A 22,820-nucleotide genomic window follows, 5' to 3' on the forward strand; every position below is an offset into this window, starting at 1 on the left:
TTGTAGCCTTGAGATTGCTCATGCTTCCTCACAATTTGGATTCTCAAGTCCTCAGACAGTTCTTTGGTCTTCTTTCTTTTCTCCATGCTCAATGTGGTACACACAAGGACACAGGACAGAGGTTGAGTCAACTTTAATCCATGTCAACTGGCTGCAAGTGTGATTTAGTTATTGCCAACACCTGTTAGGTGCCACAGATAAGTTACAGGTGCTCTTAATTACACAAATTAGAGAAGCATCACATGATTTTTCAAACAGTGCCAATACTTTTGTCCACCCCCCTTTTTATGTTTGGTGTGGAATTATATCCAATTTGGCTTTATGGCAATTATTTTTATTTTTTTTCATTGAAGACAAATTAAATGAAGATAATAATACCAAAGAATTTGTGATTGCAATCATTTTCAAGAATAAACTGAGCATTATCTGACAGAATTGCAGGGGTGCCAATACTTTTGGACAGCACTGTAGCTTCCAATGGCACTGGGTCACTACTGTTTATTGATGATGTGACTGAAGACAGAAGCAGCTGGATGAATTCTGAAGTATACAAGGCTGTACTTTATGCTCAGATTTAAAAAAAAATACAGCAAGGTTGATTGGACAGCGTCACACCTCAGCATCTTGTACGTTCTCTCTTTCACTGCCGAGCGCTGTAAGCAAGAACGATGCTGGGCTGTGTCGAGCGGTAAAACTCCGCCCACAGCCCAGTCACTTAGGGAGACTGCGTCCCGCCTCGGTGATGTCGGGTCAACTGGAAGTTGTTGTGGAACCACTGGATCTCAGAGGTCACAGAGCCCGGGGGTCAGTTCATGGGAATGAGTGGATCGCAATAGCAATTGACTACAGAAGCTATTTGAGAAAAGCCTTCCTTATTTATCTTTACATTGCTGTGTGGTTATTATGCTGAGTAGTGGACCACCTCTTTAAGCAAGGTTCAGTGTGTTTTTAATAATATTCAATATTTTTGATAAAAAACCCCACACACTTTAATCAAGAAGATAACCATACAAAAGTGGCACTTGAAAAAACGGTTAAGTTATCTCATCGTATCTCTTTAGTGCTAAGGGCTATAGGAAGATCCGAAAGCAGCAAACACTTTTGCAATATCCTGCCCATATGCCAGGTAGAAATACTTAGCCCTATAGCCAAAAGTTAGGTTTTCTAATAATGGCCGGTATTTCATTTTCTATCATCCTTTATAGATCTCCTACCTAGAAAAGTCTCAGACCATTTTCCCAGGCAGCAGCTAAACATTTTGGACCATAATATAAGCAAAGCGACTAGTCCCATTCATCAGATAATACAGTGCTAAGTAGAGTTTTCTCCTGTGACTCTGTCATATTCACATCCCTCCGCTCTGACAGATTAAAGTGTTTCTGTGACAGGCCCTCCTCACATGTTACATAGTTCATACGCCTGCACATAAATCATCACGTTTTCTACAACCTAATTTAATAACCTAAGGATATAAATAATATTAATAAGACCAACAAAACTTCTACGGAGAAATAATAAGCCATTTATCACCCTCTGTCCCACTGCTCGCCTCTGCCCCTTATAATGTACGGATTTAGAAGAATTGAAGTGTGTAACCCTTTCTATACCATGAACCAGCACAATTGCACTATACTCACTCCTTATAGGTTTTTTCTCTCCGGCTGTAGAGCACAAAAAATTAATATTTCATTAATCGTTTTATTAAACAGTTCAATTTTAAGACCACCACTAAAAGGGGTTGTCTGGTTAGAAGCACCATTTTTAGATACCCTATTTGGAAATTCTTGAGTCTGTCACCCCAAAATACACTTTAAATGAGCTATACAGTGATATAGGGGGCTTAAGCCTGCTTTACACCTTACAATTACACATGCGATCTCGTATGCGATCGCACACGCCCCCATCGTATGTGCAGCACGTTCAATTTGTTGCCCGTGTTGCACAAATGATGAAATCCAGTCACACGTACTTACCCTTCCATACGACCTCGCTGTGGGCGGCGAACATCCTCTTCCTGTAGTGGGAGGGACGTTCGGCATCACAGCGACGTCACACGGCAGCCGGCCAATGGAAGCGGAGGGGCGGAGAAGAGCGGGACATAAACATCCCGCCCACCTCCTTCTTTGCATTGCAGGCGGGACGCAGGTAAGCTGCAGTTCATTGTTCCCGGGGTGTCACACACTGCGATGTGTGCTGCTTCGGGAACATTGAACAACCCGACGTTCAATTTTTAGAATTTGAACGACGTGTATGCGATCAACGTGTTTTCGTACAATCGCAATCGCACGTAGGTTTCACATGCTACAACAACACTAATGATGCCGGATGTGCGTCACTTACGACGTGACCCCGCCGACATATCGTTCGATTTATTGTAGCGTGTAAAGCCCGCTTTTGCCTCTATATAATATCATGCTAGCAATTTACTTAATTGGTATTAATTGGCACCATTATGCCCCCCTCATCTCATTTTCAAATTTGGGGGATTATCCCCACATTGGCTTGACAGCGTTACTTTCCCACAATGAGCGTTGCCTAAAGTCAGCTTTTGTATGTACGCGTGCGCAGGGACACTGCTTGGCGCACATAGTGGCAGGGTGTGTTCTCTTCTCTGGCTGCTCTCTGCTGAAGCCATTTACTACACTTCTGGGTGTACCAATGTAGAAAGTTGCTTCAGCAGAAAGATGTCAAGGAGGAGAACACACCCAGCCACTGTGTTTGCCCACATGGCGGGGCACAGGCGTTGTCAGTGCGCAAGCATACACAAGAAGGCTGACCTTAGCCAGTGCTCATTCTGGAAGCGAGCATTGTCGATCAGAAGTGGGTGAGGCCAACAACATGCCAAGGTGCACCAAAGCCCTCTCATTTCCATACAAATTAAGTTATTTTCTCAGACACGTGCTAGTATGATTTTTGTAGGGGCTAAGGGGCACTTTGCACACTACATCGAACGCCCATGCTTGGGATGCCGAGCGCGATAGTGCCCGCCCCCGTCGCAGCTGCGATATCATTATCGCTACGCCAGCTTCACATTAACTTTTCGTTAATCGTATCAAAAAGGCTTTACACACGATATCGCCTGCGACGCCGGATGTGCGTCACTTTCAATTTGACCCCACCGACATCGCACCTGCGATGTCGTAGTGTGCAAAGTGCCCCTTAGACCTCAATATCACTGCATAGCTCATTTAAAATGCATTTTGGGGTTGACAGACACCTTTTAAAGGGGCATTATCATACTTTATAATTATTGCACCTCCAGACATGTCTAATGTATAATGGTAGGAAAATAGTATTTGCCCGCATCCTAATTTTTTCTATTTTGCACAGTTTACACACTTGAATGTTTCAGACGATCATAGTACTTTTGATATTAAACACAGAAAACAAAAGGTAAATAAAAAATATAGTTCTTATGATTTGTTTTATAGAAGAAAAAATGCTGTTCAACCCTGTTTGGCCATATGTGAGAAATCAATTGTTTCCTTAGCTACTACATTAACAGTAAACAAAATTTAATTGACAAAGGTGTTATACTTCACTAGCCACACCAACTATGATGACAGCAAAACCTGATGAATCTAAAAGTCACATAAGCAGCACCATTTTTTTTCCTTTTGAATTGGACACACAATGTAATAGTGGCTACAGAGCTGAATACAACATTTTTTTTCTTTTGCCTTTCCATTGTGGAGATATTAGTAATAAAAGTATTTGGAATCTAGTGAGTTAACTTTTGTTAAGTCCATGTGGGTGTTATTAGATAGCTTTCACTGGGGGTGTGTACTTCTTCCTGAATGAGTTTCGACCTATCAAAAGCAGGCGACAACACTCAAAACAATGAAGAGCAAGCACCATCATAGTGTGTGAGATGTAATGAAACAGCCCTGATCTCCTGGTCTAACCTCCTGCATAATAACAAAGTTCTGGAACTAAGCTAACACCTTTAGGCTACGTGCGCACACAGCGATTTTTTGACGCTGCGTTTTTGGCCTCTAAAAATGCACAAAAATGCATAAAGACGAACCAGCGTCAAAAACGCGCAAAAAACCCCGCACTGGTAAAAACACATGCGTTTTTACCGCATTGTGGTGCGTTTTTGGCTGCGTCTTGCTGCGTTTTTCCAATGCATTGCATGGGGGGAAAACGCAGAAAAACGCAGGAAAGAATTGACATGTCCATTTTTCTTTTTAAGCTCGAAAACGCAGCTTAAAAAAAACGTTGTGTGCGGACAGCAAAAATGAAAACTCATAGACTTTGCTGGGGAAGCAAAGTCATGCAGTTAGTTTTGAGCCCAAAAACGCACCCGAAAAAAGTGCAAAAACGCCACGAATAATGCACTGCGCACATAGCCTAAAGATTAGGTCTTTATTGGGGCAGGAGAGTTTTTGCGTCATATTAGTAATCCAACTTCTAATTGGAAGGAGCAGAGCAGGCTACTCCTCTGTGAGACTTATAATGACAGCCTGCTCTGCTCATACACAAGTAGACTTATCTGAAAAGTGTCAGTCATATGTGCTCTACTCCCAGCATTTTCTAATCATGCATGAAGTTAGACCAGGAAATCAGAGCTCATGATATTAATATTATTATTATTATTTATTTATAGAGCACCATTAATTCCATGGTGCTGTACATGAGAAGGGGGTTACATACAGAATAACATACACAAGTTACAATAGACAGACTAGTACAGAGGGAAGGGGGCCCTACCCTTGCGGGCTTACATTCTATAGGATTTTGGGGAGGAGACAGTAGGTGTGGTGATATCTCACATGCTGTGAAATCTGCGTTAAACTACTGTGGGGACTCTGAAAGTAATAATTGACACATATCCATGGCTTTCTATGTTCACCTCTATCGGAGTTCTAAAAACATTTGAGAAAGCAAACATAAAAAAATGAATGGAGACAGTGTCCATTTACAAAGCCTGCCTTACTAGGTGAGCCAATAATCAAGAGTAGGGACCCACAACTATTCGTATATGAAGATGACAATGCCCCTTTAATAGGGAGGAGCACCGAATTCAGCATGGTCATCTATTAACAACAGCAGAAAGCAACTGATAGGGAAATCTTATAGCCCAGAGAACCTGGTTTCCCCAAAGCGCCTTGTCTAAGCAAGGGTCTCTGAAAAAAGAAATGTTTATAGGGGAAAAGAATTAAAAACCCATAGCCTTTAAAATAAAAGTAATGAAAATTCTGCTGTGCACACATTAGCACAAGGTGATCTCTTCTGGTATTACGACCTTTGGATTCTGTCTCTTCTAGAAAAATGGTGTAAAATACCAACAGTCTGCAAGGACCCTGACAGAATGATGCCATACTTATCCATTTTGATCTTGCATCTTTACACAACATTGACAAATGGCAGACCTGACCACTCGCCTTGCTTCGGATGATATTTTAGCTTGTCCCGTGTTGTGACAGAACACTAAATTGATTAAACCAGCCCTGAGATTTGACACCAGCAGCGGACGCCTTCTATTTGTTGATTATTATTGATTTTTTCTGATACTTCATTTAAAAATCAATAAACGTGTGGAAGAATCGGCCTGGTTTACCCAGTGTATTGTGAACTGGACGAGAGCCATAGACTCACACGACGGGGCCTTCCAATTATGGAAAAGCTCTTAACAGGTGAAACATCATCTTAAAAATCAATACTCCGTTTTCTCGCTCAATCAGAGAAAGTGGCCATAAATTAGGTTCATCTCTGGGAATCTCCAGACAATTGCATTGCAAATATCCTGTACATTATTTTCCCACATTGAGATACAAACACAAGAAAACGTATCATTCCCAGCACAATAAGCACGGACTGAATACTATACATACACTATGTTCCAAATCATTATGCAAACAGAGTTTAGGAGTGATAAGGTTAGAAATTTTTTGTTTGTCATGTAAACTCATTGCTGGTGATGTGTGTCAGGGCTCTTTATATCACTGAAAGCAATTGCAGATACCTGTGCAAATTAGTTTGGCAAGTGTGTCCACATAAAGGCAAGACTACTTAAGAAGGCTGTTCCACATTATTAAGCAGCCTACATTTTTTGCCAAAATGGGAAAGAAAAAGGATGTGTCGGCTGCTGAGAAGCAACAAATTGTGGAGTATTTAGGTCAAGGCATAACTACAATCAACATTGCCAAGACATTTCATCGTGATCATCGCAGAATCAAGAAGTATGTATCTGATTCACAGCACACACGTGTGGGTGCTGATAAGGAGAAATTGAGGACTCTTTCCAACAGGCAATTGCGTCAGGTTAAAAGAGCAGCTGCTAAAATGCCTTGTCATAGCAGCAGACAAGTTTTTGAAGCTGCTGGTGCCTCCAACGTCCCCAGAACAGCAAGATGCAGGGTCCTTCAGAGGTTTGCAGCTGTGCGTAAGCCATCCTGTCGACCACCTCTATCCACTGCACACAAGCAGAAACGGCTCCAGTGGGCCAAACGATACATGACGACGGACTTCCAAACTGTTTTGTTCACCAATGAGTGCCGTGCAACGCTTGATGGTCCAGATGGATGGAGTGGAGGATGGCTGGTTGATGGACACCCCATGAAAACACGGCTAAGGCACCAACAAGGAGGAGGTGGAGTAATGATTTGGGCTGGAATCATGGGGAGAGAGGTTGTCAGCCCCTTTAGGATCCCAGAAGGGGTAAAGATGAACTCCATAATCTATGTGGAGTTTCTAAAACAGCACTTCCTGCCATGGTTCAGGAGGAAGAACCATGCATTCCGCAGCAAGATCATTTTCATGTATGATAATGCACCGTCTCATGCTGCAAATAACACATTTGCATCTCTGGCTGCTATGGGCATAAAAGAGGACAAACTTATGGTGTGGCCACCATGTTCCCCTGACCTCAACCCCATTGAGAAACTCTGGAGCATCATCACAAGGAGTGTCTATGATGGCGGGAGGCAGTTCACATCTAAGCAACAGCTCTGGGAGGGTAGTCTGTCCACATGCAAAACAATTGAAGCACAAACCATCCAAAAACTGACAAATTCAATGGACGAGAGAGTTCAGAAGCTTCTTTCAAACAAGGGGTCCTATGTGCAAATGTAACATCACTGTCAGGTTTCCAGGTTTTCCAGTTCTCTTTTGACTGCCCTTGCCCTCGGTTAACATGGAGGTTACCGTTCTGTTGCCCTACTTCCTGTCCAGCGGCTTAAAAGGCCGCCTCCCAGCCCAGTCCAGTGCCTGAGTATACTGCCTGCTGTGTGCTCCTGCTGTGTTTTGCTGCTTATTCCGGATTGCCTCTGGATTCCCCTAAGAAGACTACCTACCGATTGATTCTGGACTGTACCCGGCTCTCAAGGCTGTGCCCGGATTCCGTTTACCATCTTCGGTCAGCACTCCGCCTGGTTCTCTTTGTGGTTCGTAACCATTTTGGACAAACATTTCCGTACGGACACTCATTGACTTTACCGCTTGCTCCTTATCCCGGCCGCTGCGCATTTAGGCCTTCCGGGGTAGATTGCCGGACAGTCCCTGTATAGGGGTTCGCTCCGGTGGTCTCCCTGGGGGAGTCCGGTGCGTGGTCCCGGGAATCCCCTGCGCGTCCATTCCGGAAAGTATTGTCTGTGTTATTGTATTGTTGTGTTTGTTCTGTTTCTACCGTGGTGACATACTATAAAACATCTTGTACCCGGAACTCGTCTCTGATTGTCATTGCCCTACGCTATCGAAATCCTCAGAACATAGAATAAGTATTACAATCACCTAGAATTAAGTTTTGACTTGAAAATGGTTTGATTTCATTTTGTAATAAGCTGATAATGCTTATAATTTCACAATTGACCATTTTGAGTGTTTATTATTTTTAAAAATATACTGTTTTCATAGGCAGTTTGATCCAAAACATTTCAATTATACTCGAATAGTAGATGACTGGAAAATAACAAATAAGGAATAACGTTTGGAACTCCATTCTATGTCTGAACTGGGTGCAAAAACCTAAAACAAACACGGTAAGTTTTTTAACTGCATGAGAGGACACACACAAGCTAGGGACCCCAACGTAGAGAAATACTTTGGCGTAGTGTTGGGGCTCTATTGCATTGATCAATTCAGTAGCTAAATTTCTCTTTATTCATATATTCATGGCAGTAATGCAGGTTCCATTTTTCACATTTCATTCTTACATAAGCAGTTTCTGCTATTACATGTATTCCCCTTACATAGTCACTGGTGTGCATACCTTATCTCCATATAGTGATTTTTTTTAGGTTTTTGCACCCAGTTCAGACATAGAATGGAGTTCCAAACGTTATTCCTTATTTGTTAGTAGTTTTTCGTTTGTGAACCCACCCCACTCACACCTATTGCCAATCCACATGATACGTATATATAGCCTGGGTCTCAGCTTCCCATACACGGTAAGTTTTTTAACTGCATGAGAGGACACACACAAGCTAGGGACCCCAACGTAGAGAAATACTTTGGCGTAGTGTTGGGGCTCTATTGCATTGATCAATTCAGTAGCTAAATTTCTCTTTATTCATATATTCATGGCAGTAATGCAGATTCCATTTTTCACATTTCATTCTTACATATAGCTATTGAATTTTTCATGTCAGTATTCACACAGCAGTTTCTGCTATTTCATGTATTCCCCTTACATAGTCACTGGTGTGTATACCTTATCTCCATATATGGAAAATAACAAATGACTGCAATTCATAAAGTTAATTTAGGAAAATATGAAAAAATATTTTTTGCATAATTTGGAACACAGTGTATAGTAGTATCACACACATACATATTTGTATTCTCACCATCTAAATGTATATGTCAATCAACACAAAAATCAGATGCCTGTAATAATGAACTCAGAAGAAGTAGACAGTGATCTGAATGATCTAAAGAGTGGTTATACAATTTCCATAGGGCTAATACACAGCAGTTTCTCAGTACTGGGATATCAACTGTAAAGAGTTGGAAAAGTTAAGCTTAGGGTTGTGGTGTACATCGGAGGCATATTTCTGATTTCCTGCCCTACAATGGATGAGTCTAACATACACCATTGTAAAAGCAGTGGAATATGTCACCCATATTAAAAAACCATACCATGTGGCACATTTAAAGAGGTGGTTCACTGCTCTGCTGTAGTGACCACATTTCTGTAAAACTGATAGGGAAGGCTTTCTCTAAATACCTTGTGATGCCAATTAAGCCTCTGACTGGCGCTATCGCGGTCCTCTGATCCCTATCGTGTGACCCTCCCGGGCTCCGGATCACCGGATCCCAGAGGTCACGGAGCCTGAGGGGTCACTTCATAAGGATAAGTGGACTGCAATAGTGCCACTCAGAGGCTGAATTGACAACACAAGGTATTTAGAAAAACCCTCTCCTATCAGTTTTACAGAGATGTGGTCACGATGGCAGAGTAGTGAACCACCCCTTTTTAAGTGAATGCTTCTACATAAACTAGTGCTGTAGACTATTCAATTCTATTTAGTTGGGGAAAAAAAAAATTCTGATGTGAAAACAAAAGGACACTCTTTTGGCCTGTCTCATGGAGGGTGGCCAATAGATACTTTCTACATGTGCCCTAGGAACTTTCCCAACACGTGTGTGAAACAGGCAATTCAACGCAATCTGTTACATTTTTTTTACCTGATCTTATGATTGAACAATGCAATGCAAATAAAAAAAAATCTTTGTTTATGTTGCCTGCAGATGTTATAGCTTGTAAACCGCTCGTGACCGCTGCAGCCAATCATTGGCCTTATTGGACTTGTGCACTATACCACTATACCACTGAGGCATGTGATTGTCTGTATTGGTCACATGGGGTATATGGGTTTTAATATCTCCATGGAAAATAGAAGACCAGTGACAAGCATTAGGGACAAAGTGTTGGAATGGCATGGGTTAAAAGGGTGAGCACATGTTTATTTTGAAATAATTTTGTACAATTTGCTTTAATAATACTTTTTCACTGACAAAGATTGTGTTTGCACTGTCTGTCTGACACGTCACAACAGTTTTTGACATATACAACCCAATTCCCAAAAAAAGTTGGGACGCTGTGCAAAATGTAAAGAAAACAAGAATGCAATGGTATAGAAATCTCACACAGCCATATTTTATTCACAGCACAACATAAGACACGGATTAGAAAATGAACGTTATAAAAATTCCACTTAATTTGAAAAGAAATAACTCATTTACAAATTGATGGCAGCAACACATATAAAAAAAGTTGGATGAAAGGCTGGAAAAGTAAGTGGTACTAATGGGAAACAGCTGCAGGGTCAATTTTCAACTAAGTCACATGACTGTAAAAAAAATGAGAATGTTAGAGAGGCAGAGTCTCTTAGAAACAAAGATAGTCAGAGAAGTTCATCAATCTTTGAACAACTGCGGCTAAAAATTGTAGAACAATTTCAGAAAAATGTTCTTCAATGTAAAATTGTAAAGACTTTGAATATCCCATCTACAGTACATAAAATCATCAAAAGATTCAGCATTCTGGAGAAATCCATGTGCACAAGGGACAAGGCCAACAGTCAAAATTGGATGCTTGTGATCTTCAGGCCCTCTGGTAGCACTACATTAAAAACAGGCATGGTTCAATCATGGAAATCATTTCAGCACTCAAGGATACTACCGGAAATCATTCTGAACACATTTCGTTGTGCAATCCACAAATGCAAATCAAAGCTCTATCATGTAAAGAAGAAGCCATATATCAACACAGTCCAGGAACACTGCTGTCTTCTCTGGGCCAAGGCTCATCTAAAATAGACTGAAGCAAAATGGAAAACTGTTCTGTAGTCAGATGGATAATTTATAATAATAATAATTTGATATTCTTTATGGAAATCACAGACGTGTCCTGCAGGGAAAGCCTGTCATATTACAGCAAGGCGATGCTAAACCACATACTGCATCCATCACAACAACATGGTTTCGCAAAAGAAGATTTCAGGTGATGAGCTGTCCAGGCTGCAGTCCAGACCGTTCCCCGATAGAACACATTTGGCACATTATGAAACAAAAACACCCGGCAAAGAAGACCCTGGACTGTTGAGGAGCTAAAATTCCTACAAGAATGAGACAACATTCCTCTCCTAAAAATCTTGCAGCTGGTGTCCTCACTTTCCAGACGTTTATAGACTGTAGTATAAAAAAGGAATACTACACAACGATAGTCATGGCCTTGTCCTAACCTTTTTTTTTTTTAGATGTGTTGCGGACATCACTTTCTAAATGAGTTAATTTTTCCAATGAAGTAGAGAATTGTCTTTCAACTTGTGATCTGTGTCCTATTGTGAATTAAAATATCGTTATAAGAGATTGCCAAATCATTATATTCTTGTTTTCTTTCCATTTTACACAGCATACCAACACCACGGTGAATACATAAAATATAATTATTTTAGACACATTCAAGCCCAAGTACAGCTTGTTCACCATCTTAGGCAGCCCCGAAAGGGAATTTGTCAGCAGGATTTTGCTATGTAAGCTGAAGCCAGCATGAGGCAAGGATTAACACAGAAAACGCAGGGCTGCCTGCCTTATCACATTCCGATCTGTTGTTTATTTTCTATGTTTGTTTAAGCATTGCTCAGGCTACAATGTCACATGCACACGCCCGATCCTCTAATTGACACTTCACTGACAATGTACAATCTCTATAGAGAGCCTGGTGTGGGCAGGACAGCTCTCTGGACTCTGCTACATGGCTACATCTAAAAATACTGATTGTGTTAGAACAGCTGCACCCAGTAATCTAAGTGATACATCATTAGATTCAAGATCTTTTTGCCTACATCATGCTGCTCTCAGATGAGGTAGTAAAAACCTACAGACATATGTTCTTTAAAAGTAATGTGTCAGCTCGAACTGACAATATTAACTAAGCAAAAAGACTTTTAGGGGATGTGGCCTGTATATAAATTGCACTTTTAGTGTTATCACTGCCTCTGTTATAAAGAAACTGAGGTTTAATCAAACATGCTAACCAGAATTATTGGTGCACTCTGGGTGTAGCCAAGAGGCTTTGTGCCCTTCCTATCTGGTGATTGACTAAACTGGCTGCTCTGTACTAAGCACTATGTGCTAAAAACAAATCTCAGGCAAACCAGCTCTTTAGTTTCTTCAGAACAGCAGGAGAACACTAAGGCTAAGTGCACACACTGCAGTTTTGTGTTGTCACTCAAAAATGCACTTTCTGGCTGAAAAACGCACCTTGTGCCAGAAAACGCATAAAAAAGCATGTGTTTTTTGTGCATTTTTGGGCGTTTTTTTTTCACACATACCCGGTTCGGTGGGTCTAACTGAGTTTTTAAAAAAAACAAACCCCAGTTTTTTGGACCAGAATTGATCCTGGGTATCTGTCTGGACGCCGGTCCCAATTAAGTCTATTGGGAACCGAATCCGGCACTTAAAAATGGTGGTAGAAGAGATGGGGGATTGGAGCAAGCACGTTATACTTACCGAGTCACCGATGTGGCTGTAACTGCTCCTGCGGCCTTTCATTCTACTTCCAGGGCCGCTCATTAGTCTCATGTATATTCATGGTTTCCCCTGCCTACTGGCGTCTGTTATTGTTTGCAGTCAGACAGTGCCCTCACACTGAGTGGCAGCGAGTCTGACTGCCATTAATTGGGATATTTGACCTATGGCACTATATTTTCATGTCTTAGGAAACTCTTTCACAAAAAAAAATATATTATCTACTATTCATTCACAAACCCAACAATTAATTGCAGCCAATGTAAAGTAAAGTGCTCGGAAATCTATTGACGTGGGAACTAATTAGTCCATGCATTACACAGACAGGAAAGTGGCAAAAATCTGTGGTTTTGTAGACAAATTATTATTATTATTATTTATTATTATAGAGCCATTTATTCCATGGTGCTTTACATGTAAAAAAAAGGGCATACATAGACAAGTACAATAATCATGAACAATACAAGGCACAGACTGGTACAGGAGGATAGAGGTCCCTGCCCGCGAGGGCTCACAGTCTGCAAGGGATGGGTGAGGACACAGTAGGTTAGGGTAGAGATGGTCGTGCAGCGTTATATCAGACTGAGGGTTACTGCAGGTTGTAGGCCTGTCTGAAGAGGTGGGTCTTCAGGTTCCTTCAAAAACCAGAACACAGCCAATTTATGTAAATAAGTCTTAAATCATAACTTTTGTTTCAGGCAGCTTTTCAGAATAATCTGTTTTGTGTGTACATGAAGAATTGCTCAGCGGGCAATATCGCTAATTTTCAGTTCTCTCTGAGCTGGTGGGTGAAGATAAGGTCTGATGATTTCTTTAATACACCACACAATGGGAGGGGAAGAAGTCACTCATAAGTGGAGAAAGAATCATATTCTCCATATCGATATCCTCCAGATGTATTACATTTGTTACGTTCACATGTACTATTGATTTGTGCAAAGTTTGTTGAAATGACAGAGACCATTTAATGCTTAGTATTCCATGCAACAAAGCAGATGATTTGTAGATGGCTTCCCTTAATAAGAACTAATTGCAGTGGGTTTTGTGTGTTTATATCACAATAAGGACAAAGCTATTGCAGCAAACACAGGGTTTTAACTCCCTAATCTCATGGTCAGAGAAACTCTTAAGCGGGTTTTACACGCAACGACATCACTAACGAGATGTTGTTACGGTCACGGAATTCGTGATGCACATCCGGCCTCGTTAGCAACGTCATTGCGTGTGACACGCAGGAACGCCCGTTAACGATTAAAAATACTCACCATATTGTTGATCGTTGTCCAGTCGTCGTAATCTCGATTATCGTTGCTGTTGCAGGACGCAGGTTGTTCGTCGTTCCTACGGCAGCATACATCGCTATGTGTGACACCGCAGGAACGAGGAACAACCTCGTACCTGCAGCCGCCCGCAATGAGGAAGGAAGGAGGTTGGCGGGATGTTCGGCCCGCTCATCTCCGCACCTCCGCTTCTATTGGGCGGCCGCTTAGTGACGTCACTGTGACACCAAACGAACCGCCCCCTTAGAAAGGAGGCGGTTCGCTGGCCACAGCGACGTCGCTAGGCAGGTAAGTATAGTTTGACGGATGTTAGCGGACATGTGCGCCACGGGCAGCAATTTTCCCGTGACACACAACCGACGGGGCGGGTGCTTTGACCAGCGACATCGCTAGCGATGTCGCTGTGTGTAAAGCCCGCTTTACTCCCCTCCCTGACATGTCAGACAGCCATACTGGATCAATACTAATAGTTTGACAAAAAATCAATCAGATAAATAGATTTACTCCTAAGCATCAAAATCTATAGCACAACATGTGAAATTGATGGTAGATAATGTTTGTCTTCACTGATATATGACTTAATATTGACTAAAATGCAACTCATTTAAAGAGACATTGAAATCCAACTAAAATCTGTAATTTAACACCCATGATAAATCAGTAATGCTGATAAGAAGATAAATAAGCAAACTGTCTCTTCAGAGAGGTAGAGGACTTGAACTCTAATGCCACCAGAGTTTAGCAATCATAACAATCAATATCTACCCTTTAATGAGCCTTGCCATATGACTAAGGATATCAGCCAAACCAGAATCTCAGTTTGCAGACACTGTATTTCGGGGTATTGCCCTTCGTCAGTGCAAAGCATGAGATCTGATTTGGCTAAATGAGAGGCTAAGACTGGGATCTAAGGGGTAAGGTTTCTCCTTGTCGAGAGTGAAATAGCTGGTCTGACAAGCCAGTATGAGGAGACATAAACGCCTTGCATGCTGCACTGGGAAAATTAATTTTCCTTTCGTCACGACAGCACCCACGAGAGGGATCCGCCCCCTTCAGGACAGGAAACCTACAGATAAAAAAGGGGCGGTCCCCCTCCCTCATCAGTTGGTTTCCTGTCCTGCATGGAGAGGAACCTACAGTACCTGGGTCCGGTTGAGTACGTGCGGTCTCCGAGGGAACGGCGGAGCTCAGGGTCCAGAAGCACGGTCGGTGGAGCTCCCCTCGTGGACTCCGTCCTCCGGTGCACCTCGTCCTCTTTCCTTTAGTACGGCTTTGCCTCCAGGGAAATGACGCCTGCACATGCGCGTGCCTGCTTCTTCCGGGTTGCTCTGCTCGTGCGCGGCAGGGGGGGCCCTGCCGTGTCAGCGCGCGCTCTCTGCTGCCGTGTCCCGGAAGTGCACAGGAGCGCTTCCGGGGGAGTGGACCGGGAAGGTTCCTAGTGAAGCCCGTGGACCCCTCCTTCCTGAGCCGGACGCGGCATGGTCGGTAAGTTGCTGTCTGTCACCGGCAGTGCACGGAGGCCGGCGCCTCTCCCTGTGTCGCGGGCTGCGCCTTCCAGCTGCGCGGCGTGTGCGATGTGTCCGAGGCCGCGTCCGCGCTCTGTCTCCTCGACGGTGGCCCGGCAGTGCACGGTGGATCATCAAAGAGTCTCTGCCTGCCCTTCCCCCTGCCGCCCGTCCGGGGTCGGTGCGTTGCTTCAGGCCCGGGAGCGGGCCTTTGGAGCTGGGATTCTGCCGCATGGACGGCGGCTGGGCCTCCTGGCCCCTGTGGTCACCTGGCCTCGGTGGCCTCGGGGCCTTGTCTGGCCTCTGTGGCCCGGCCTCTATGGCCCGGCCTCTGTGGCCTCCGGGCCTCTGTGGGCTCCGGGCCCCTGTGGCCTCTGTGGACTCCTGGCCCCTGTGGCCTCCTGGCCCCTGTGGACTCCTGGCCCCTGTGGCCTCTGTGGACTCCTGGCCCCTGTGGCCTCTGTGGACTCCTGGTCCCTGTGGCCTCTGTGGACTCCTGGTCCCTGTGGCCTCTGTGGACTCCTGGCCCCTGTGGCCTCTGTGGACTCCTGGCCCCTGTGGACTCCTGGCCCCTGTGGCCTCTGTGGACTCCTGGCCCCTGTGGCCTCTGTGGACTCCTGGCCCCTGTGGCCTCTGTGGACAATTGGCCCCTGTGGCCTCTGTGGTCTCCTGGCCCCTGTGCCCTCCGGGCCCCTGTGGCCTCTGGGCCCCTGTGGCCTCTGTGTATCCTGGCCCCTCTGGCCTCTGTGTATCCTGGCCCATGTGGCCGGTGTGTGTCCTTCTGGCCTCTGTGGCCTCTGAGCCTTCTGGCCTCTGTGGCCTCTGGGCCTCTTGGCTTCTGCGTCCTCTGGGCCTCTTGGCTTCTGTGGACTCTGGACCTCTTGGCTTCTGTGGACTCTGGACCTCCTGGCCTCTGTAGCCTCTGGGCCTCCTGGCCTCTGTGACCTCTGGCCCTCCTGGCTTCTGGCCCTCCTGGCCTCTGAGCCTCCTGGCCTTTGCGCCTCCTGGTTTTGGGTCTCTGGGCCTCCTGACCTCCTGGTCCCTGTGCCTCCTGGCCTCGGGCCTCTGTGTCTCTTGGCCTCGTGCTCCTGGCCTTGGTCCTCTGTGCCTCCTGGCTTGGTCCTCGGTGCCTCCTGGCCTTGGGCCGCTGTGCCTCCTGGCCTTGGGCCGCTGTGCCGTCTGGCCTTGGGCCTCTGTGCCTTCTGGCCTTGGGTATCTGTGCCTTCTGGCCTCGGGCCTCTGTGCCTCTTGGCCTCGGGCCTTTGTGCCTCTTGGCCTCGGGCCTTTGTGCCTCTTGGCCTCGGGCCTTTGTGCCTCCTGGCCTGGGGCCTCTGTCCCTCCTGGCCTCGAGCCTCTGCGCCTCTGTGTCTTGTGCTTCCTGGCCGCGTGCCTCGGTTGCCTCCTGGCCTCGTGCCTCTTGCCTCTGTGCTTCCTGGCCTCTGTGCTTCCTGGCCTCTGTGCTTCTTGGTCTCTGTACTTCCTGGCCTCTGTACCTTCCTGGCCTCGGGGCTTCCTGGTCTCTGGGCCTCCTGGCCGCTGTGGTCTCTGTGGCTTCCTGGCCTCTGTGGCTTCCTGGCCTCTGTGGCTTCCTGGCCTCTGTGGCTTCCTGGCCTCCTGGCCTCCGTGGCCTCCGTGGCTTCCTGGCCTCTGTGGCTTCCTGGCCTCTGTGGCTTCCTGGCCTCTGTGCCTTCCTGGCCTCTGGGCCTCCTGGCTCCGGCCTCTGTGCCTTTGTGCCTCTTGGCCCTTGTGCCTCTGTGCCTCTTGGCCCTTGTGCCTCTGTGCCTCTTGGCCCTTGTGCCTCTGTGCCTCTTGGCCCTTGTGCCTCTTGGCCTCTGTGCCTCTTGGCCTCTGTGCCTCTTGGCCCTTGTGCCTCTTGGCCCTTGTGCCTCTTGGCCCTTGTGCCGCTTGGCCCTTGTGCCTCTGTCCCTCTTGACCTCTTGGCCTCTGTGCCTCTTGGCCTCTGTGCCTCTTGGCCTCTGTGCCTCTTGGTCTCTGTGCCTCTTGGTCTCTGTGCCTCTTGGTCTCTGTGCCTCTTGGTCTCTGTGCCTCTTGGTCTCTGTGCCTCTTGGCCTCTGTGCCTCTTGGCCTCTGTGCCTCTTGGCTTCTGTGCCTCTTGGCTTCTGTGCCTCTGTGCCTCTTGGCCTCTGTGCCTCTATGCCTCTGTGCCTCTTGACCTCTGTGCCTCTTGGCCTCTGTGCCTCTTGGCCTCTGTGCCTCTTGGCCTCTGTGCCTCGGGGCCTCCTAGACGTGTGGGCCTGTGTTTCTGGTCCTGCGTCTCTAGGCCTTGCGCTTTTGTGCTTGCTCCTTGCGGCACTCCTGCCTTGCGCCTCTGATGCCTTGCGCCTCCCTGGCCTTCCTCCTGGCCTGGCGCCTCGGGCTTCCTGCTTCGCCTCTGCTTCGCCTCTGAGTCTCTGGTCTTGCGTCCCGGCATAGGGGGGGGGTGTTGTGCTGCCCTTTTCTTCGGACTGGCCTCCCGGGGCGGCTCCCTCTCTCGGGGCAGCGGGAGGGCCTGGCTCCGGTGTTCCTTCCTGCTCCCTTCGGGTCCGGGCATCCCTGGTTCTCCCTCCTGCGTCGCGTGCCTGTCCTGGGCCCCTGGGGTCTTCTGTCCCGGCCGGCCCTCCTGTCCCTGTGTCTAACTTCCTCGCCGCGTCACGGGACTCGCTTGCCGGCGTGCCTTTTGACGGACTTTCCTGCCATCCCACCCTTGCTGCTTGGTTGACGGCCCCTCCCCACTTGCCCTTTGGTCGGCTGTGGATGTTTTTCCTTGCCTCCCTTCCTGCTTCCTCCCCTGCTGTGGTCACGATGCCCTCTCTTCTCCTCCTCATCCGGTGCGGTGCTGTCCCTGTTCCTCTATCTCTTGGTTGCCCTTGCTTCTGCCGGGCGTGTTCGCGCCCGTCCGGCCCTGTCCGTTGGTCCCCCCTTCCTTGGGGTGATCCGGTTCAGGTTGTTCTTCTGCCGAGCAGGGTGTCTTGCCCGGGGTGGCGTCCGGGTTTTTTCCCGCGCTGGGTGCTTTCTCCATTCCTTCGTTTCGCTGCCTGATCGTGGGGGGGGGCTCTGTCCTAAGCCTATGTCGCTCGGTCGGCCCCTTGGCGGCGCGGTTGGTCTTTGTTCTTTGTCTTTCAGGATTCCGGCTGTGGTCCTCGCGTGGCATGGCGTCCCTTGTCCCGATGGCTGTGGGATGCTGTTTCCCTCTCATCTGTGGTGAAGCAAGTTCCTCTGGCCTCCTCGGTGACGGATCCTTCTTCTGGGCGGTGGCCTCCTCCTTGGGTGGCTGTGGCCGGTGTCTCCATCGACGGTTTTTGTACGACTGCGCCCTGGTCCTCTCCGTCCGCCTTTTCCGGGCTCTGCCGGTTGGCCTTTGTTCTTCCACTATCTTCCGTTGGAGGCTTGGCCCTTCACGCGGTTATCCCACCCTCTGAGTGTATTCTCTCTAAGTCTCTCGTGGGTGCTGTCGTGACGAAAGGAAAAGACTAAATTACTTACCGGTAATGGGATTTTCCTGAGTCCACGACAGCACCCTTTACACCCCTGCCCTTTCTTGTTTGTTTTTCACCATTCGGTGTCCTGGGATTCGTCTGTTTTGTGTATTAATTCATTTTCGGTTCCTCTCCCGTTTCTCTGCAACCAACTGATGAGGGAGGGGGACCGCCCCTTTTTTATCTGTAGGTTTCCTGTCCTGAAGGGGGCGGATCCCTCTCGTGGGTGCTGTCGTGGACTCAGGAAAATCCCATTACCGGTAAGTAATTTAATCTTTCTCAGAGGAGCACGCAAGATCTTTAAGTCTCCTCATACCGCATACCAGATCTGACGTGTCACTCTCCACAAAGAGAAACCTTACCAGATAAGATATACATGTTAAAAATACACAGAAATATAAGTGGAAAACCCAACTTCTACAGCTAAAGGAAACTACAGTTAGGTCCAGAAATATTTAGACAGTGACACAATTTTCGCGAGTTGGGCTCTGCATGCCACCACATTGGATTTGAAATGAAACCTCTACAACAGAATTCAAGTGCAGATTGTAACGTTTAATTTGAAGGTTTGAACAAAAATATCTGATAGAAATTGTAGGAATTGTACACATTTCTTTACAAACACTCCACATTTTAGGAGGTCAAAAGTAATTGGACAAATAAACCAAACCCAAACAAAATATTTTTATTTTCAATATTTTGTTGCGAATCCTTTGGAGGCAATCACTGCCTTAAGTCTGGAACCCATGGACATCACCAAACGCTGGGTTTCCTCCTTCTTAATGCTTTGCCAGGCCTTTACAGCCGCAGCCTTCAGGTCTTGCTTGTTTGTGTGTCTTTCCGTCTTAAGTCTGGATTTGAGCAAGTGAAATGCATGCTCAATTGGGTTAAGATCTGGTGATTGACTTGGCCTTTACAGAATGTTCCACTTTTTTGCACTCATGAACTCCTGGGTAGCTTTGGCTGTATGCTTGGGGTCATTGTCCATCTGTACTATGAAGCGCCGTCCGATCAACTCTGCGGCATTTGGCTGAATCTGGGCTGAAAGTATATCCCTGTACACTTCAGAATTCATCCGGCTACTCTTGTCTGCTGTTATGTCATCAATAAACACAAGTGACCCAGTGCCATTGAAAGCCATGCATGCCCATGCCATCACGTTGCCTCCACCATGTTTTACAGAGGATGTGGTGTGCCTTGGATCATGTGCCGTTCCCTTTCTTCTCCAAACTTTTTTCTTCCCATCATTCTGGTACAGGTTGATCTTTGTCTCATCTGTCCATAGAATACTTTTCCAGAACTGAGCTGGCTTCATGAGGTGTTTTTCAGCAAATTTAACTCTGGCCTGTCTATTTTTGGAATTGATGAATGGTTTGCATCTAGATGTGAACCCTTTGTATTTACTTTCATGGAGTCTTCTCTTTACTGTTGACTTAGAGACAGATACACCTACTTCACTGAGAGTGTTCTGGACTTCAGTTGATGTTGTGAACGGGTTCTTCTTCACCAAAGAAAGTATGCGGCGATCATCCACCACTGTTGTCATCCGTGGATGCCCAGGCCTTTTTGAGTTCCCAAGCTCACCAGTCAATTCCTTTTTTCTCAGAATTTACCCGACTGTTGATTTTGCTACTCCAAGCATGTCTGCTATCTCTCTGATGGATTTTTTCTTTTTTTTTCAGCCTCAGGATGTTCTGCTTCACCTCAATTGAGAGTTCCTTAGACCGCATGTTGTCTGGTCACAGCAACAGCTTCCAAATGCAAAACCACACACCTGTATTCAACCCCAGACCTTTTAACTACTTCATTGATTACAGGTTAACGAGGGAGACGCCTTCAGAGTTAATTGCAGCCCTTAGAGTCCCTTGTCCAATTACTTTTGGTCCCTTGAAAAAGAGGAGGCTATGCATTACAGAGCTATGATTCCTAAACCCTTTCTCCGATTTGGATGTGAAAACTCTCATATTGCAGCTGGGAGTGTGCACTTTCAGCCCATATTATATATATAATTGTATTTCTGAACATGTTTTTGTAAACAGCTAAAATAACAAAACTTGTGTCACTGTCCAAATATTTCTGGACCTAACTGTATGTATTGTTCAGTGGAGAATATACAATCAGAAAGAACAGTGATGGGACCTACACAATGTGTAGTCAAAGTGTGAAGGTGGAAATACAAAGACATACTTTGAGTTAATTCGAGTCTTCAGCTTTTTAACTTTCTTTTTATTCTTTTGCTTCTCTTCGACATCCTTTACAGGTTCTATAGGAAGCGGCGTCTCAACCAAAATATCCACAATATATTTTTTCAAAGAGAGATGTTCCTGGAAGAAAGATTTATTTAATTATATTAAAATGAGCTAATTCAGTTTCATATCAAATCTATTCTAATGTTGTTCCAATCCATACACAACATGGGCATAAATCATAACGTCATCGTTCTTACGTTGCAGTGTTTTAAAGAGGTGATCCCATTGCGATACAGGTAAACTCACTTGTGGGCACCTTCATCTAACAGCAGATATGGACATATTTCCTTTCCAAAAATAGTAATACTGTAGTAATACAAGGCACCCGTTCATTAAAGTACGTGAACATGGTTGTATCAAGTCCTGTAGTGTGTGAGCTACCAAAATGTCTGAAATGAGAGGGAGATGCAGTTTCATCGTAGTCCAAAGGAGCCATACATTAAGATATTTTTCATCATGGGCATGATTTTCTCGGTCTCACCAATTACTGTAAATACTATTTTTTGCTTATGATATATTCATAAAACTATTTTAGAAATGTTTCTAAATTTTGATATGTAAGACAGAGAATACACTAAACCTGTCAATTCCACCCATCTGCTGGAGGTGCTTAGCTCACACTTGCTCCTTCATTCATATCTCCTGAAAATGTAGTCTTATTGACTCTTTTTCGGGTATGGTTGAGGAGTTGGTGGAGGGCCTTTTCTCCATTTTTTCCTACTGGACTCCCTAAATTACTTACTAAATGTTCCCCCACGCTTTGGGAAAGAAGTCAGTCAGGCTGTTTCTATATATTTTGACAACTGCTAAATCTCTGATAGCAATAGTCTAAAAACAAACAGCCCCCCTGTTGTCTGCATCTATATGGTCGACTGAAGGGAGTCCGCTCACTGTCACTAGAGCACCTTATGGCCTCCTTCTATAACAACCTGAACAAATTTGAGCAGATATGGTACCCTTGGGTGTCTAGAATGCCACAACCAACTTTATAGAAGCTCGGTGGGGTCACTACCATAATACCTCTTTCCTTGATCCCTTTTGCCCTAACCCTCCAGTTTCCTTGTCTTGTGGTATGTATTGTCCTTCTCCACCCTTTTCATTTTTTTCTTTTCTCTTCTTATGAAACACTGAATTGTATATATTACTAGCTGTAGTACCCAGCGTTGCCCAGGATAGTAACTGTCTCTTTGTCTCTATCCCAGTCTGTCTGCCTGTCTCTTTCTGTCTGTGTGTCTGTCTCTGTCTGTGTGTTTGGCTCTGTCTGTGTGTCAGTCTTTTTCCATGTCTATCTGTGTGTCAGTCTCTATCCATGTCTGTCTGTCTGTCTGTCTATATCTCTCGGTCTGTCTCTGTATCAGTCTCTCTGTCTGTCTCTCTCGTTCCAGGTCTGTCTCTTTTCTTTTCCCCTTCTGTCTCTTTTCCCCCTCTCTTTCCCCCTTCTGTCTCTTTCCCCCTTCTGTCTCTTTCCCCCTTGTCTGTCTGTCTCTCGGTCTCTTTGACTGTCTCTCTCTCTCTCTGTCTCTTTCCCTGTCAGTTTCTATCTGTGCTTATGTCTCTCTGTCTCTATCTGTCTCCCCACCGACATCTTATTACCTCACACATAAGCTTCGTATACTAACAAATTATTGTTCCTATAGCAACCACTCACAGCTCCTATTAATAACCTGTAGCTCCTATTTCCATTGACTTTAATGGAGACAGGATTTTTGGAGAGTAACTGTAAAGCGCGGGGTTAAATTTTCCTGTCAAAACATAGTCTATGACGTTTCCTGAGTCACATGAGGCGTCTGTGCAAAATTTTGTGATTGTAAATGCGACGGTGCGGATTCCTTT

General features: G+C 45.6%; 1 protein-coding gene across 2 annotated transcripts in view; it reads right to left on the minus strand.

Annotated features, from left to right (window-relative positions):
• Positions 1-22,820, minus strand: part of SCAPER (S-phase cyclin A associated protein in the ER) — a 542,550-nt gene that overhangs the window by 174,973 nt on the left and 344,757 nt on the right. For both annotated transcript variants that reach the window (XM_075345474.1, XM_075345473.1), the window contains exon 20: positions 20,926-21,062. In XM_075345474.1, coding sequence (XP_075201589.1) covers positions 20,926-21,062 — 137 coding nt within the window. The remainder of the gene's footprint in view (positions 1-20,925; positions 21,063-22,820) is intronic.

The sequence above is a fragment of the Anomaloglossus baeobatrachus genome, chromosome 4 (genome assembly GCF_048569485.1).
Source record: "Anomaloglossus baeobatrachus isolate aAnoBae1 chromosome 4, aAnoBae1.hap1, whole genome shotgun sequence".
NCBI lineage: Eukaryota > Metazoa > Chordata > Amphibia > Anura > Aromobatidae > Anomaloglossus > Anomaloglossus baeobatrachus.